The 16782-nt window shown below is 37.2% G+C and overlaps 2 protein-coding genes across 2 annotated transcripts; one reads left to right on the top strand and one right to left on the bottom strand.

Moving 5' to 3' along the window:
* Positions 1 to 6373: 6373 nt before the first annotated feature.
* On the top strand, positions 6374 to 12879 carry LOC111454285 (leishmanolysin-like). Its single transcript, XM_023095711.1, has 17 exons — positions 6374 to 6856; positions 7306 to 7644; positions 7750 to 7893; positions 7977 to 8109; positions 8193 to 8306; positions 8395 to 8468; positions 8550 to 8624; positions 8734 to 8826; positions 8920 to 8980; positions 9089 to 9421; positions 9511 to 9637; positions 9715 to 9814; positions 10460 to 10529; positions 10616 to 10768; positions 10861 to 10956; positions 11321 to 11640; positions 12325 to 12879. Exons 1-17 carry the CDS (start codon positions 6776 to 6778, stop codon positions 12568 to 12570), a joined length of 2559 nt encoding a protein of 852 aa, XP_022951479.1. The 5' UTR covers positions 6374 to 6775; the 3' UTR covers positions 12571 to 12879.
* A 666-nt stretch (positions 12880 to 13545) lies between these two features.
* On the bottom strand, positions 13546 to 15624 carry LOC111453977 (probable 1-acyl-sn-glycerol-3-phosphate acyltransferase 4). Its single transcript, XM_023095233.1, has 4 exons — positions 15332 to 15624; positions 14500 to 15117; positions 14230 to 14360; positions 13546 to 14141 (listed from the first exon to the last, which is right to left on the bottom strand). The coding sequence occupies exons 2-4, from the start codon at positions 15069 to 15071 to the stop codon at positions 13696 to 13698; spliced, it is 1149 nt and encodes a 382-aa protein (XP_022951001.1). The 5' UTR covers positions 15072 to 15117; positions 15332 to 15624; the 3' UTR covers positions 13546 to 13695.
* Positions 15625 to 16782: the final 1158 nt, after the last annotated feature.

A 16782-nucleotide genomic window follows, 5' to 3' on the forward strand; every position in this document is an offset into this window, starting at 1 on the left:
TCTCTATTTATAAACAAAGATTTTTCATCTTTGTTCCTACCTCCTTCATATGGGAAATCAGGGTCGAAGTTAAAGATTCCCAGTTTGAGATCTTGTCCTGACAAAAGAAAAATCTCTCTACCATTTTTATTTTTAACTATATTTTAATTACAAATTCACATGACTTATGCTATCACGACTCTAGTGGACCCGAAACATTACATTTTTTTAGTCTCTCACTCTTTTTTCATGAACGTTTATCATTTTCATACAAATCTTCTGTATATCTAACCCTCCGAACATATATTACTTTTGTGCACACATCAAATCTTTTAGGTATGCATCATTTTTCGTTAATCTTCTCACTTTTTCTAAACCAATCCATAAATGAAAATTTAATGCTATATGAAAATGTGGGACATTACAATCTTCTCACTTTAGAAAAATTGGTCCTTGAAAATCTCTAGTCCAACAACTCTAGATATTTACCTCAAATCTCATATTTTCTTTCTCAGGTCTCATTTTTAGTCCTTACAATACCTCCACAGAATGTTTACCAATTAGAGTACCGACACCCTCAAAACCTTGGTCTCTTTACCCACAACAAAAGTTCGACAATGACCCATGAAAATGTAGTCACCCATATTAAAATTAACTCCCCGTGTCTAAACATGTCTTCTTGCTTATCGTTGAATACTATGTGCAAGTTTCTTTAGTATAACTCTTTTCTTTTCCATAAATGACACTGATTGTTAATGTCAAAATTTGAATAGGAAATTGCACCCGATCTCATGTGATGAGAGGTGAAGAACATAACCTGGAAAAGGAAAAGAAATTGCACACCAGATTGAACCAAGAGCATGTGTGACTATCACGGTTATGCTTGTCTAAGGTGTGTTGTTCACGGCTGCATACTTGTTCCAAACCGTTTTTACATGCTTTCATATTAGATAGGTCTTTACTATTTCATGTTGTGTCAATATGAGGGTGTATGACCGTTCAACAAAATCATATCTACACTCACTAAGACTAAAATGCCCCAAAATGTACTATAGAAGGATGCGACTCTTCCTATCCTAAATTATATGCTATTTAAGTTGTGTGCTTTATTCAACTCTTTCAAATGTATTTCCTCACTCATGTTTTCTAGAACATTTTCCGCAAACGCGACTCGAGACTCAAGTATACAACGGCGTTGTCCGCAACGTCCAAATTTGTAACGACCCAGATCCACCACTAGTAGATATTGTCCTCTTTAGGCTTTCCTTTTCGGGCTTTCCCTCAAGGCTTTAAAACGCGTATATTAGGGGAGAGGTTTCCACACCCTTCTTATAAAGAGTGTTTTATTCTCCTCCCCAACCAATGTGGGACATCACAATCCACTCCCCTTCGTGGCCCAACGTCCTCGCTGGCACTCGTTCCTTTCTCTGATCCATGTAGGACCCCCTCCAAATCCACCCCCCTTTGGGGCCAGCGTCCTTACTGGCACACCGCCTTGTGTCTACCTCCTTCGGAGAACAGCGAGAAGGCTGTCACATCATCCAGTGTCTGACTCTGATACCATTTTGGGCTATTTTAGAATTTCTCACACCTAAATTGTTCGCCAGGTTAGAACAAGTGTTGCACAATCACTTTTTCCCACTGGCGTAAGAATGCAATTGTGACACGTGGCACATTCTCCAATAAGAGGCCAACCATAGGTTTGACCTCGACATGGATTTAGGTTTTTCTCTTCTTCTTTGCTTCATAACTCGTCTTTTATATATATGTGCGTGTGTATTATAACAATATTTAGTGGTTAGATATTCTTATTCTGTTATCTTTAATAATATTTTGGGAAGAATGGATTAAAATATTAAAGTTATTTATATCTAATTAGGATAATTTGGTGTACCAACTCATTAATATTTATAAAAAAAAAACAATACATCTATATTATAATAAAACAATATTAAAAATAAAAAATAATAAAAAACCAATATCTGAAAGTCAAAGCTACAAATTTAATTAATAAAGAAATTTCAGAAATTAGGATAAGGGGTCATGTCCAGACTCCTTGAGATGGGGAAACTGGGCCCAATGGCTAAGGCCCACTTCCTTCTATTTTGTCAATGGAATTGGAATAGAAATATAAAGTAATTGAATAATAATTTAGAGGTGGTTTGACAGCCTTTTCAAAAATATATATTTTTTATTTTTCTATTTTTTCTAAAATAAAATAACACCAATATTCTTTCCTTCAAATATATTATATTATAGTTCTAAAATAAACAATTATATATTTTAATCATAGCTCTAAAAAATTATGTTAGGAATGGGAATTTGAATTTTAAAAAATGATAGTAGTGGAACATTATAATTATATTCTTCTTTATTATACATACTATTTTATAATTTTTTATATTTATAATTATAAAAAAAATATCTATAAGAAAAAATAAATTTCTAAATATTGATGAAAACTGAAATAGGTGATGGGAACGACACTCAAATAATTTAAAGTAAATAAATGTTTTTATTTCTAAACCCATTTTTTATTTATTGTTATATCCTTTAAATCCTACTTTTAATCACCAAAACTCTAATAATGCTCTTATTTCTTAACTTTTTTAACCAACATTTTTGTTTGGTTTAAAAATTAAAGCTAGGAGGACTAAGTATTACCAAAATTAACCTATAACTAACCCATAATCGAAGTCACTATAACAGCCAAAATCCACAGCTAGCACATATTGTCTTGTTTGGATTTTTCCATTGTTTTCCCTCAAGGTTTTTAAAGCGTGCATGCAAGGGAGAGGTTTTCATACCTTTACAAACAATGTTTCGTAAGTCAATTAGAGATGCAAGTTTAAAGTTTATGCTAACTATATAATAGACAAAACCCACCGCCAGCACATATTGTCTTGTTTGGGTTTTCTCGGGAGAAGTTTTCACATCCTTGTAAAGAATGTTTCGTTTCCTCCCTAACTGACGTGGAATCTCAGATAGAAATTGAATTAAATGGATGAACAAAATGTCTAGAAGAATAGAAAGTGGAATCTAGACAACCTAATGGGAGGCTAAAAGTTCATTTGGTAGAATGATGTCACCCAACAACTCTCACCAGATTAAGCTCAACAAATTAGACCAAAACATTATTGTTATTGGGAAATAGCTAAGGGGAAATAGCTAAGGGGAAATTAATTGGCTTGCTTGATTCTCATCACTTTTCTTTTCCCAGATTTCACATCCTCCAATTCTTACATTCAAAAACTTTATCATCACTTTCACCTAACTTTTCTTCGCCCTTCACTTTCTCAGGAAAATAATGGTGGAAAAGTGGTAGCTGGAAAGCATATAGAACGTGAGAATCAGTTCAGCAACCTTCAGAATTGATTCAACTACTCCCAACAATTTCTAGGACAACTAACAGATAAAGGAATTAGAAAAGAAAGAACAGTTTGATCTTATGGAATGAACTGTTTGTTTGGATGATTTGAATATGCATATGGGTATAGGTAACAGCCCAAGCCCCGCCACTCGTAGATATTATCTTTTTTTTGGTTTTCCCTCAAGGGAGAGGTTTCTACCTTCTTAAAAGAATAATTCGTTCTCCTCCCCAACCGACATGAGATCTCACAGTGTAATGTCCTCTTTGGGCTTTTCCTTTCGGGCTTCCCCTCAAGGCTTTAAAATGCGTCTGTTAGGGGAAGGTTTCCACACGCTTATAAATGGTAGTTTGTTCTCCTCCCTAACCAATGTAGGACATCACAATCCACCCCCCTTCGGGGCCCAGCATCCTCGCTGGCACTCTTTCCTTCCATCAATCATGTGAGACCGCCCCCAAATTCACCCCCCTTGGGGCCCAGTGTCCTTACTGGCACACCGCCTCATGTCTACCCCTCTTCGGGGAACAGCGAGAAGGCTGGCACATCGTCCGGTGTCTGACTCTGATACCATTTGTAACGACCCAGATCCACCACTAGCAGATATTGTTCTCTTTGGGATTTCCCTTTCGGGCTTCCCCTCAAGGCTTTAAAACGCGTCTGTTAGGGGAAGGTTTCCACGCCCTTATAAATGGTGGTTTGTTTTCCTCCCCAACCAATGTGGGACATCACAAAATGAATCGAGCTAGATTCATATCTGGGTGTATTTTTCAAATAGATCTGGAGGAAAATAACAGGAGATTCAAGCTAGTGGGTAAATTCTAAACAGGGGGCTGTAGATACCAATAATTGATATTAGAATTAGACAGACAAGCTAATGAAATAAACCTTAGATGGGCGCATGAGTTGCAGTCAAATCCTTCCACTCAGCAAATTGTTCAACTAAAGAAAAAGTGGTGGGTTGGATCCAAAATGTCTCTTTCCATAGTCAAGATATACCCAAAAACAAATTATAAGAAACAGAGCCACTGTCTACATCCTAAAAACATTGTTTTTCTCTCTGGCATTTTCACAAACACCTTCCGTACCTAGAATTTTATGCGGATTTTTTTCCTCCCCACTTAACACTCCACACTAAATTTCAATGGTGGATTACTGTAAACAATTCAAATTATTCAGATCACATGGCCTCTTACAAACCTTGTTTTTCTCCTTGGCATTTTCACAAACACCTTCCCTACATAGAATTTCATGCCGATTTTTTTCCTCCCTATTAAACACTCCTCTTAACTTTCAATGGTGGATTACGGTAAACAATTCGAATTATTCAGGTCTTATGAGAAAATAATATATCATCACATGCAACGGAACAAAAGATAAAAAATTATTGACAGATTAAAGCTGATGAAAGGTGAGTTTGAATTACCAAATCAAAATTAGTCGATTATTGAGTGTCTTTTTAGAATTATTAGAGAAGCTACCATTTATTTCCAAACTTAATAATCAAATGCTTCAATTCTAAGAAAATAAAATGTTACCTTTTCGAGGCTTTTGATTCATTCAATAAAATGAAGAACTCGATTCTTTCCGTTTCTTCTCCTCCTCCCATTCTCGTCTACGGTATAAACAACAGTTTTAAATCCTACTTTTTAAACTAATTTTATAATATTAAAAATTCGGAATAAATTACTAAATTTATATTTGATTAATTAAGACTATATTATAAAATACATTATTAATTTTTTTCCAATGGTTTATATTTTTATTATCTCCTACTAATATTTCAAAAATACTTCTTAACTATTTTTTTTTTAATTTTAATTGTTTCTAAAAATATAATTTCAATTTAATTTAAAATCTATAAAAATGTGTTCGGGTCACCACAACTAATTCAACCCACAAACATAATCACATAAATCTTCGTAAATTAATATCGTGATTTTGTATTTATTTATAGTGCGTGCAAGATTCTTAATTATATTTAATTATAATTGCATTTATATGTATTTATATTTACATTACTAGAGAGTCACGTCACAACAGTTGTAATATATTATATTTTGAAAATTAAAAACATTTAAATTATGGACAGACAAACCTTAAATTTTGGGTCGGTGGGATTAGTGACCTGAATAGGGAGTTTACAGCTCAATCCTCTGGGTCGTTAAAAAAAAATTATCCGTTACTAATTAAAATTTCATAAAATTTAAATATCAAATATTTTTAATTTTTATACTAATCTTAAAAACAATATAATTCGAGTTGCCGTTTATTTTTAGGTTTGTTGAGTTAATTAAAAAAATGTCAACTCGAGAATTAGGATGTAAAGTTCGATTTTCATTAATGTTCAGAAGGTTTAAGAGAAAATATTCTGGTGATGTGTAAATAAAATAAAATATATCAAATATATTTTTAATCAATTAAAATATTCTACTAATGGATGTGAAAATAAATAAAATATATCAAATATATTATTAATTCGAAAAAGATCTAAATCTAATTGATTTTATATAAAATATATTTTAATATTTTTAAAAATAATTATAAACATATTTTTCAATTTAGTTTTATTTTTCTATTTTAAATAACGTAAAAAAAACAAAAATAAATAATTTATAAATTTGTGTTACACACAATTTGCATCATTTAAAGACTTAAATGAGTCAATATATTGTTCGTACATACAATTAATTAATCAATATAATTAAATACTTACTAAAAAAATCGAATTAAAAAAATTATTATTTTTTATTTATAAAAATTAATTGCAACCAATAATCATTATATTCTATTTATTTTCAAATTGTTTTAATTATCATGTTTACCGTTTTCTTTTCTTCTTATACTTTTTCTTAAATATTCAATTATTTTCAAAATTTGAAACATTAATAACATAATTAATGATTTTTGACCCAATTATTTTAAAAATTTATTAAAAAAGAGACGTGATTGTGAGGTAAAATGGGGTTTTTGTAGTTTCAAGCAACGTATGGTCAGGTAGCTACCGGATTTACTTTTTGAATTTTTTTTTAAGTGTGGAAAATTTTGACAGCCCACTCCACCCACTCAATGCCTTCGATTTTTTCTTTCTCTACTGTATTTCTTCGCGTTTATGAGCTCAGGTGCTCGTTTAGCGACCCGAATTCGTGGGTTGGAGTCAGTTTTTCGTACGTTGACGAGCTCCAGATTTGAATCAGTTCTTCAAATTCTAGTGAGTCGGAGAAATCGAAGACACCCACGTTCCCATTTCGCCGCTGGCTTTGAATCACCTAATCTTTTACTCTAGCTTTGTGTTTGTTCCTGGTTTGTTTCACTGGGAGTTTGAGATGAAGATTAGTCTCTGGTTTTACTGGGTTTTGGAGCCGATCGGAGAGTTTCCGGCGATTTGATGGGCTTGATTCTGGTTGTGGTTCAGTCTTCTTCGACCCTTCATGGAGGAGACCTTTCGGTGTAGTCTATGTGCTGCTCGGAAATTTGGTGCTAAGATCCGCTTCGTTGTTGTTCTGTTTGAGGTGAGCTCTTGTGGTGGCTGATTTTTGCTTGATTTTTAGTTGAGGTTTGGTGGGGTATCATCTTGATTTAGGTTTAGGGTTTCTCTGGACTTCATCTTCTGTAAATGGTATTGCTAGTGCACGCTTGAAGATGTCTTGGATTTTGCTAATTCTTCTTAATTTGTTCATCTCTGTTCTTCATGGAGTTCACTTAATTATCATTTAAAATCGAGGGTAATGCTTGAAATTGATGTTTGTTTCCATTTTCGCTTTGAGATTCCTGTGTTTCTCTGTTGAGCTGATTACTTGTTCTTGAGCTTGTTAGGAGAAAGAAAGAAAGAACCAATGGTTTCCTCTAAATCCAATAGAGTTTAAAGGGTTTTTGTCTGATTTGATCTGATTTATGTTCAATCTATATATTTTGAGTGTTCTTGGACTTATAATTTTTAGTTTGTTTTCTACTGGTTCAGATTTTGCTTCTATTGTCTTTGGATGTTGTATATGCAAAATTTGAAGATCGCCGCCTGGAAAGGGGAGCTGAAAGCATTGTTTCGCACTCTTGCATCCATGACCAGATACTCGAGCAAAAAAGGCGACCTGGGATGAAGGTATACTCCGTTACGCCCCAAGTTTACGATGTAGCGGGTACTGCAAAGCCCCTTCATAGAACGGGTAGAGCATTGCTTGGACTATCGGAATTATCAGATCAGCAAAAGAATGCAAAGCAACCTATTAGAATATATCTGAATTACGATGCTGTTGGTCATTCACCGGATAGGGATTGCCAAAAAGTTGGCGACATTGTTAAGGTGAACCGGGACCTTGAAACTTTTTGACTTGTGTGTTTGCCCGACACGCTGTTTTGATATTGACTAGGAGTTTGCTGTGTCGTGTTTTTTGTTTTCTCCTAGCAGCTTGGAGAACCTCCTGTCACTGCGTCGTTTCTGGGCTCTCCTTCTTGCAATCCTCATAGCAACCCTCCAATTTCGGGTGACTGCTGGTATAATTGCACTTTAGATGATATATCCGGGGAAGACAAAAAGCATCGTCTGCACAAGGTATCGTGCGGTTTTTTATTTTATTCTATCAGCTGATCATAAGCTCTAATCAGGAAATTGATTTAGAAGGCGTCTCGATGCAGGCTTTAGGTCAGACTGCTGATTGGTTCAGACGAGCATTGGCTGTTGAACCTGTGAAAGGGAACTTGCGTTTAAGTGGATACTCCGCTTGTGGGCAGGATGGAGGTGTACAACTTCCCCGTGAATACGTCGAAGGTATATTAATCGATATTTTTTTTGCTCCTTGAAAGGGCATACCGTTACCTTTAGGCTTTAACCGTTCTGTATGGTTCCTCCAGAGGGAATTCCCAATGCAGACTTGGTTCTTTTAGTGACCACGAGGCCTACTACTGGGAACACGCTGGCTTGGGCTGTTGCATGTGAACGCGATCAATGGGGCCGTGCGATTGCTGGTAAATTTCTTTCTAATTCTACTTGAAAAAGAACTGTTTGAAGGGAGCATTCTCTTTTTGAAACTAATAGTGCAAGTTTCTTTTGCAGGGCATGTGAACGTTGCACCTCGACATTTGACCGCTGAATCAGAAACTTTACTTTCAGCTACTCTTATACACGAGGTTCGTGGATTTCATGTGTAGTTTGGTTAAACAAAGTGTCGATTTTACTTATTATTCATCACTATGTTCCGTTCCGTACAGGTTATGCATGTCCTTGGTTTCGATCCACACGCCTTTGCCCATTTCAGAGATGAGAGGAAAAGAAGGCGTAGTCAGGTAAACTATATCTCGTGCTGGTGACTTGATGAAGGAAAACTAGCTAAGAACGTTTAAACGGTTATTGTATTACATGGAATTAACCATTTAATTCATGTATATATGTCAGGTAACAGAACAGGTCTTGGATGAACGACTCGGGCGTACAGTAACTCGGGTGGTTCTTCCACGTGTTGTTATGCATTCACGATATCATTATGGGGTGAGTGTTTCTTCTGTAACTATTTAGAGTTCGTCTTTGTGAATTGATAACTCTCGTATACTAAATAACCAAGCCGACTATGTTCCTTGGCAGGCGTTTTCGGAGAATTTCACGGGTTTAGAGCTAGAAGATGGAGGAGGGCGTGGCACTTCAGGTTCTACTCTCGTTTTTTCTGCTACTTTTATCCTATCCTTGCCCCCACCGAGTTCTCTATGACCCTGCACGGTTTACTTGACCTATATACTTAATATTTTACTTTCAGGCTCTCACTGGGAAAAGAGGCTTTTGATGAACGAAATAATGACTGGTTCGGTTGATACGAGATCTGTCGTCTCGAAAATGACGCTGGCTTTATTGGAAGACAGTGGATGGTACCAGGCTAACTATAGCATGGCAGATCGTCTCGATTGGGGTCGCAATCAAGGAAATGATTTCGTCATGTCCCCGTGCAACCTCTGGAAGGGGGCATACCATTGCAACACGACACAGTTGTCGGGATGTACATATAATAGGGAGGCAGAGGGTTACTGTCCAATTGTTAGCTATAGTGGGGATCTCCCTCAATGGGCTCAATATTTTCCCCAACCTAACAAAGGTGAGTACAAACAATTGCATATGCTGGTATAAGATGACATGATTTGCAAATGTTTTAAGTTGGAAATCCGTTTCTGTGAATTCGTATAGGTGGACAATCGTTATTGGCTGATTATTGTACGTACCTTGTGGCTTACTCGGATGGATCGTGCACCGACACCAACAGTGCTCGCGTGCCTGATAGAATGTTGGGTGAAGTTCGAGGAAGTAACTCAAGGTAAGACTGATTACGGTTCACGTGCTCTCTGGGTTTGTATATTCTTGTTGGTAACGACTCTTCAAATGGATATGCAGGTGTATGGCCTCATCCTTAGTCAGGACTGGGTTTGTAAGAGGTTCGATGACCCAAGGAAACGGTTGTTATCAGCATCGATGCATTAACAATTCGTTGGAGGTAATTCGGGAGTTTTTGCGTTCTAATCATACCCATGATGTTATTTATAATAACATCGGCACACACGATGAGTTCCTAGCTAACTTCGTTTATACAAACTCTTTCTGTGAGATCCCACATCGGTTGGGGAGGAGAACAAAACACCCTTTACAAGGGTGTGGAAACCTCTTTCTAGTAGACGCGTTTTAAAAACCTTGAGGGGAAGCCCGAAAGGGAAAGCCCGAAGAGGACAATATCTGCTAGCGGTGGGCTTGGGCTGTTACAAATGGTATCAGAGCCAGACACCGGACGATGTGCCTGCGAGGAGGTTGTTCCCCGAAGGGGGAGAGACACGAGGCGGTGTTTCAGTAAGGACGCTGGGCGGATTTGGTGGGTCCCACATCGATTGGAGAAAGGAACGAGTGTCAGCGAGGAAGCTGGGCCCTGAAGGGGGTGGATTGTGAGATCCCACATCGGTTGGCGAGGAGAACAAAGCACCCTTTATAAGGGTGTGGAACCTCTCCCTAATAGACGTGTTTTAAAAACCTTGAGGCGAAGCCCGAAAGGGAAAGCCCAAATAGGAGAATATCTGCTAGCGGTGGGCTTGTGTAAAGAATTTCTTTGCTAAACGATCGATACCATTCTGATTGATTCGTGTTCTTTTAGGTAGCTGTTGATGGTATGTGGAAACTATGCCCTCAAGCTGGTGGACCAGTTCAGTTCCCTGGCTTTAATGGCAAGTGCTTACCCTTATACTCTGACCGTTTTGGGAACGATTTATGTCGTACAAATTTAACGATCTATTCGACTTTTTTCGTGTAGGTGAACTAGTCTGCCCTGCATATCACGAACTTTGTAGCAAAGACTTAGTTTCGGTGCCTGGAAAGTGCCCGAATACTTGCAATTTCAACGGAGATTGTGTAAACGGGAAGTGTTTTTGCTTTCTAGGCTATCATGGACATGATTGTAGCAAACGTGAGCGTCTGGTTCCCGGATTAGTTCCTTTTATGATCGACGTTTTTGCTCGGTTTTACTTATTAGTTAAGTCAAATGGATATATATTGCAGGATCTTGTCCTAATAACTGTAGTGGTCATGGGAGGTGTCTTTCTAATGGACTTTGTGAATGTGGAAATGGTTACACGGGCATCGACTGCTCCACCGGTACGTTCTCTTCTGACGTCTTCGAACTTTTTAAACGTTCATGTTTGCTTAATAATAGATTCCACATCGGTTGGAGAGAGGAACGAAACATTTCTTATAAGAGTGTGGAAATCTCTCTCTAGCATACGCGTTTTAGAACCGTGAGACTACGTAACAGGTCAAAACGGACAATATCTGCTAGCGGTGGGCTTGGGCTGTTACACTTGCATAATCGATATTCTACGACATCTAATGTCCTCGGGTATTAAAAAATGGAAGATAAAAGATTCTTTCATGAACTTGTGTTGGGTCTTGTGGTAGATATTGTTTCTTGCATTGTTCTTTGTAATTGTAACTTGAAAAAACATTTCTGTTATGATCTCAGCTATTTGTGATGAGCAATGTAGCCTCCATGGAGGTGTCTGTGACAATGGCGTTTGCGAATTCCGATGTTCGGATTATGCTGGCTATTCGTGCCAGAGCAGCTCCAGGCTTCTATCGAGTCTCTCCGTTTGCAAAAATGTACTGCAAAGGGATATGACTGGCCAACATTGTGCGCCGAGCGAACCCAGTATTCTACAGCAGCTCGAGGAAGTTGTCGTCATGCCAAACTACCACCGTTTGTTTCCCAGTGGTGCCCGGAAACTTTTTAACATCTTCGGCGGTAGCTACTGCGATGCAGCTGCAAAGCAGCTGGCTTGCTGGGTAAGTGGTCTACCTCTTCAAAACACCCTATATGCACTTTTTCTGTGAGATTCCACATCGGTTGGGGAGGAGAACGAAACATTCTTTATAAGTGTGTGAAAACCTCTCCCTAGCAGACGCGTTTTAAAAACCATGAGGGAAAGTCTAAAAAGGATAATATCTGCCAGCGGTGGGCTTGAGTCGTTACAAATGGTATCAGAGCTAGTCATTGAGCGGTGTGCTAGTGAGGACACTGAGCCTCCAAGGAGGGTGGATTATGAGATCCCACATCGGTTAGAGAAGGAAACGAAACATTCCTTGTAAGAGTGAAAACCTCTCCCTGATAGACGCGTTCTAAAAACCTTGGGGGGAAACCCGAAAGGGAAAGCTCAAAGAGGACAATATCTGCTAGCGGTGGGTTTGAGCTATTACTAATAGTATCAGAGCCAGCCAGTGGGCGGTGTGCCAACAAGGAGGGGTGGATTGTAAGATCCCACATCAGTTGGAGAGGGGAACAAAACATTCCTTATAAGGGTGTGGAAACCTCTCCCTAATAGACGTGTTTTAAAACCACGAGGGAAAGCCCGAAAGAGAAATCGAAAGAGAACAATATCTACCAGTGGACGGTTACATTTTCATGACATTGGACTTAGCCTTTCATGAAATGGACCTCATCTATTCTAAAATTGCACTTTTCATATTCAGATCTCGATACAAAAGTGCGACGAAGACGGTGACAACAGACTCCGAGTATGCCATTCAGCTTGTCAGTCGTACAATCTCGCTTGTGGGGCATCACTCGACTGCTCTGATCAGACTCTCTTCAGCAGCGAGGAGGAAGGCGAAGGGCAGTGCACGGGGTCCGGTGAGATCAAATTGTCGTGGTTTAATCGACTACGCAGTAACTTATTCGTAAGTAACAGCTCCTCGAAAGGAACATCTGTAAAATAGTTACTTGTAGTAGGGTCATTTTCTTTTGGTCTGTAATTTTAACTTAGGATAGAGTTGGCACTACAAATGCCATAGATTTAGGTCTTAGTTGTGCTTAGCCCAAAATGATTTAAGGTAAAAAATGGGCTGAGAAGTTTTAAAAGCTTTAGGCTTTCAAAGATGAAAGCTATTTGTAGAGAGAGAATTTGTAAGTGTATGAATCCATGAGGAAAAAAAAGGTGGAAAAGCTTTGTTCATGTATAACATAAACTGGCCGAAGGCCTTTGAAAGAGTGAAAAAATGAAAAAAAAAAAAAAGGTTACTTTTTTAGTATCTTCTTTCTCTTATGACCAACTCTTTGTTGCTTTTCGAGAACTCGTAGCGAGTCCCGAGTCCCAATTTTATGATATTAATCTGGGTTCGTTTGGACCGATCGAAAAAAGTTTAAGAACGTAGAGGAGAGACAACAAAAGAACTTGACTATCTTGTTTCTTGCTCTAATCAACGTGGGATCTCACCATCCATGCCCTGAATCAGTGTCCTCATTGACTCGCCGGTGTCCACCCCCTTCAGGACCCAATGTCTTCACCGACAGCCCGATGTCCACCCTCCTTCGGGGCTCAATGTCCTCGTTGACTCGCTGCTAGCGAGGTTTTCAAAACGCGTTTGCTAGGAAGAGGTTTTCACACTTTTATGAAAAATGTTTCGTTCTCTTTTCTAACCAATGCTCACACAAGTACTGATCTTGATATCATCATAAGATGAGATTTGGGCAAGTTTAGAGTTGAAATTCTGAAATGGGGTCTCCTTCAAGAGACCGAAATCTCACATCGTACATGCATGTGGTTTCGAGAATAAAACGACAAATCATCGAGTGATGAAATATGGAAGGAAAAAGACAAGCAAATGAGAAAGAGCTGAGCAGGTAATATAGCCACAAGCACACTTTTGTGCTCAGATTCTGCCTGTCCATTCATAGACAAAGAGAGTAGAATCTAGAGAAGCAAAGATTTCAGTAACTTATTTCTGGCCATCTTTGCTCATGGGGACCATAAATCGAAATTGTTAATACTCAGACGTTTACACGAAAACTCGATTCCAATCTAAGCCAAAAAAAAAAAAAAAATCATGTATCCTAAAAGAATGTTATTCAGTGCTATGTTTCTTGCCGACGAACATTGATATCAAACTGCCTAAATCGTGCTCCGGTTGAACTCGAAGATACGTAACGGAAGCAAGATATATACAAGATAAAGCTACATAAACTTTGGACCAAAATGAATAGAAAGTAAGGTAAGCAAATATTGCAGTCAAGGAAATGACCAGTAAGAAGTTCATTGAGCACTTGAAGGCAGAAAGTTGTTCTTGTACTCTTGGCTCTGGGAAACAGCCATTAGCTATGAAATCTGAGAGCAAGTGATCCTTGAGCTTGAATTTATCCGTTAACCAAGCAGTAGCACCTTCATCTGAAGCGACGATCTCGTCGACGGGGATCCGTCGAACATGGATATGAACTTCTGAAGGGCCGAGACCAAAGACATTATCCAGAAAGGTAGGACACTGATGCTTGTAGGCAATAGTCATATCATAAACTGCATAACAAAACCAGACCAGAAGCTATGGTAATAAACACAATCAGTTCAGACTAGAAAGTGAAGAGAGTAATTTGCAGAAATGAACCTGCATTAAGTGAACCTCGCAGGGTTTGTAAGCAAACACAAAAACCTCTAGTTTTTGGAAGAAGAACATTCTTTAGCACCGGAAGTCCGACCTCGGCAGCATACGCTCGACTCTTCTTGCATTTCGCCTCCCTGCATCAAACTTTTCGTATCAGTTCCCAACTTGGACAGAACATCAAGAACACAAGATAAGCTTTCAATCCACAAAAACTAGCTTCTAGATCAGGGAAAACACAATTGGAATACAGTAGAAAAGGAATGGAAGGTATACGTAAAGTCAGTTCCCTCAGGAAAAACAGCAAGCCACAAGGGATCTTGAGGATTTCTAAACGTCGAAAGCTTTCGACGCATAACCCGTTCATCGATGTCCCATTTCCTCTCAACTGGAATGAACTCCAAAACATGGAATCCCCAACCAAAGAGAGGCAGCTTCATTAAGCTGCTTTTAAGGATGTATTTGATGCAGCCAAGGGAGCCCTTTCGCAATGCAATATCCCACAAATACATCCAATCAACTTCAGTTCTGTGGTTAGCAATTAGCAAAACACGTTCATTATCTGGAACATCATCTCCATATAACACAACTTTAGTCCCATTTATAACTTCAAATAGAAAGGGCCAGAGAGCCAGCCAGAAACCAAAAATCGTGGAAGTTGCCTTCCGACAGTAATGCCGGCTGAGAAGCCGTAAAAAGAGAGCCACTACAGGCGCAAAATACACTAAAAACATACAGGCAGTCGACAAAAACACCGCTAAACAAATCGCCCCTCTCATCAGCCTAATCGGACTAAGAGATTTCTGTTTTTGTGTATTATCAGATTGCAGAGGCGTAGAAACATCCATTCTTCCAAGAACACCGATTCAAAAGATTTCCCCCTCCTAAAAAATGCTGCAAACAAACACACATTTACCATACCTTGAGAGATTCGCAATTTCTTAATCAAATCCAACGAAATCAAAAGACGAAAACACAAAAAGCAACCAAAATTCCAACAGAATCTTTCCAAAAGGCAAAAGCAGATTCCAATTTCAGAAACACGAACAATTTGCAGCGTGTTGTTAAATCGCATTACAGATCTACAACTACAAAGAGCAAGAATTACCTTAGAATCAAAAGAGACGAAAATATTGTTCCGGTCGTCTCTCCTCCTCAAATCCCTCCAGCAAGTGGAACTGTGTGTGCTCTTATCCAAAGTAATGGAACAGGGAGCGGGAAAAATGGTGAAATCGACAAGAAACAGGAGAGAGAGAGAGAGAGAGGATTAAAGGAGGAGAGAGAAGTTGAAACAGAGATTACTGAAGAAATCAGAAATGGAAAATCGAAATCTCCATGGTTTTTTACAGATTGACGATAGGTAGGGGACGAAGATGTGGCTGCTACTTCTGGAAGAAAATTTACTTCCAAACTAATTAAACAGATTTTAACCCGAGATTTAACTCTGGTTAGGTAACATTTTGGATTTTATAATAAAATAATATTTTTTTTTCTTTTAAATAATTTTTATATATAGGAAAAATAATACCATATGGTAAGATTTAAAGCGTTGACTTCAATATACTAACATTATTTTTGTAATATTTATTATTTTTTTAATGGAATATTCCAAAAAATATATTATTTTTTATTTTATTTTAGCCATTTTAATTCGATTATATTATTATTATTCTCGACTTTATATTAAAAAAAGGAATTTAGAGTCTTTATTTTACGATGAATTAATTAAAAACTAAGTTAGAACGGGAACGACGGACACCAACAAAAAAATTCAAATATTTGTTTGAAAAAAAGTTATTTTAATAAGATTTTTTAAGTAGTAACTTCCGTACAAATTTTCTGATATTGTAAAGTGACTAAAATACCCTTGTTCTATCACGTTAACGACTACTGCACACCCCAATCTGAATAAAATAAGTAAGAAAATATTGACTAAAAAATATCTATATGAACACAGTGCATATTCCTTTTCGGTGACTCATTAATAAGAACTTTATGATTAAGTGTTTGTTTTACCTTTTAATTCGAAGCGTTCTGTAAATAAATTTTATAAAAAATATTTTTCGAAATAACGTGGTTGGAATATTATACATATAATTTATATTTAAATTAAAATGGTATATTTTATTTATTTATTTATTTCATAACTATTTAATTTTTTAACAAAAAAAATAAAAAATAAAAAAAAATGAATTTGTTTTTTAGGTTGACTTTTGAAGGACAAACCACCGACAATTCTGCGGCACCGTACGTCATTTACAGATTTACCCTGCACACATAATGAAGTAGGGACCAAAATCGATATTTGTCCGGGGGTAGGTTTGTCTTTAAGAAAGATGGGTCTCCACGATGTGAAGAATTCAATGAAATAAAGGAGTTTTATAGTATAATAATTATAATATATTTATTTTATTTTTAATATTTTTGATTATTTATGCTCTAATTACTCTTTAAAATAAATTTTAATTATTTAGAAAGTAATTTTTAAAATACGCCTTAAAATTTAGTTATAAATTTCAACTAAATGTTTTAAAATAAATAAATAGACGTTAATATTTT

Source organism: Cucurbita moschata, unplaced genomic scaffold (genome assembly GCF_002738365.1).
Source record: "Cucurbita moschata cultivar Rifu unplaced genomic scaffold, Cmos_1.0 Cmo_Scf00016, whole genome shotgun sequence".
In the NCBI taxonomy this organism is placed as follows: Eukaryota; Viridiplantae; Streptophyta; class Magnoliopsida; order Cucurbitales; family Cucurbitaceae; genus Cucurbita; species Cucurbita moschata.

Coding starts and splice junctions, on each gene's coding strand:
- LOC111454285 (XM_023095711.1), top strand. CDS start 6,776: ATGGAGGAGACCTTTCGGTGTAGTCTATGTGCTGCTCGGAAATTTGGT. Junction 8,110..8,192: donor TCCCCGTGAATACGTCGAAG/GTATATTAATCG, acceptor TGGTTCCTCCAG/AGGGAATTCCCAATGCAGAC. Junction 9,815..10,459: donor GCATTAACAATTCGTTGGAG/GTAATTCGGGAG, acceptor GTGTTCTTTTAG/GTAGCTGTTGATGGTATGTG.
- LOC111453977 (XM_023095233.1), bottom strand. CDS start 15,071: ATGGATGTTTCTACGCCTCTGCAATCTGATAATACACAAAAACAGAAA. Junction 14,361..14,499: donor CCTGAGGGAACTGACTTTAC/GTATACCTTCCA, acceptor AGTTTGATGCAG/GGAGGCGAAATGCAAGAAGA. Junction 14,142..14,229: donor GCGAGGTTCACTTAATGCAG/GTTCATTTCTGC, acceptor TTTGTTATGCAG/TTTATGATATGACTATTGCC.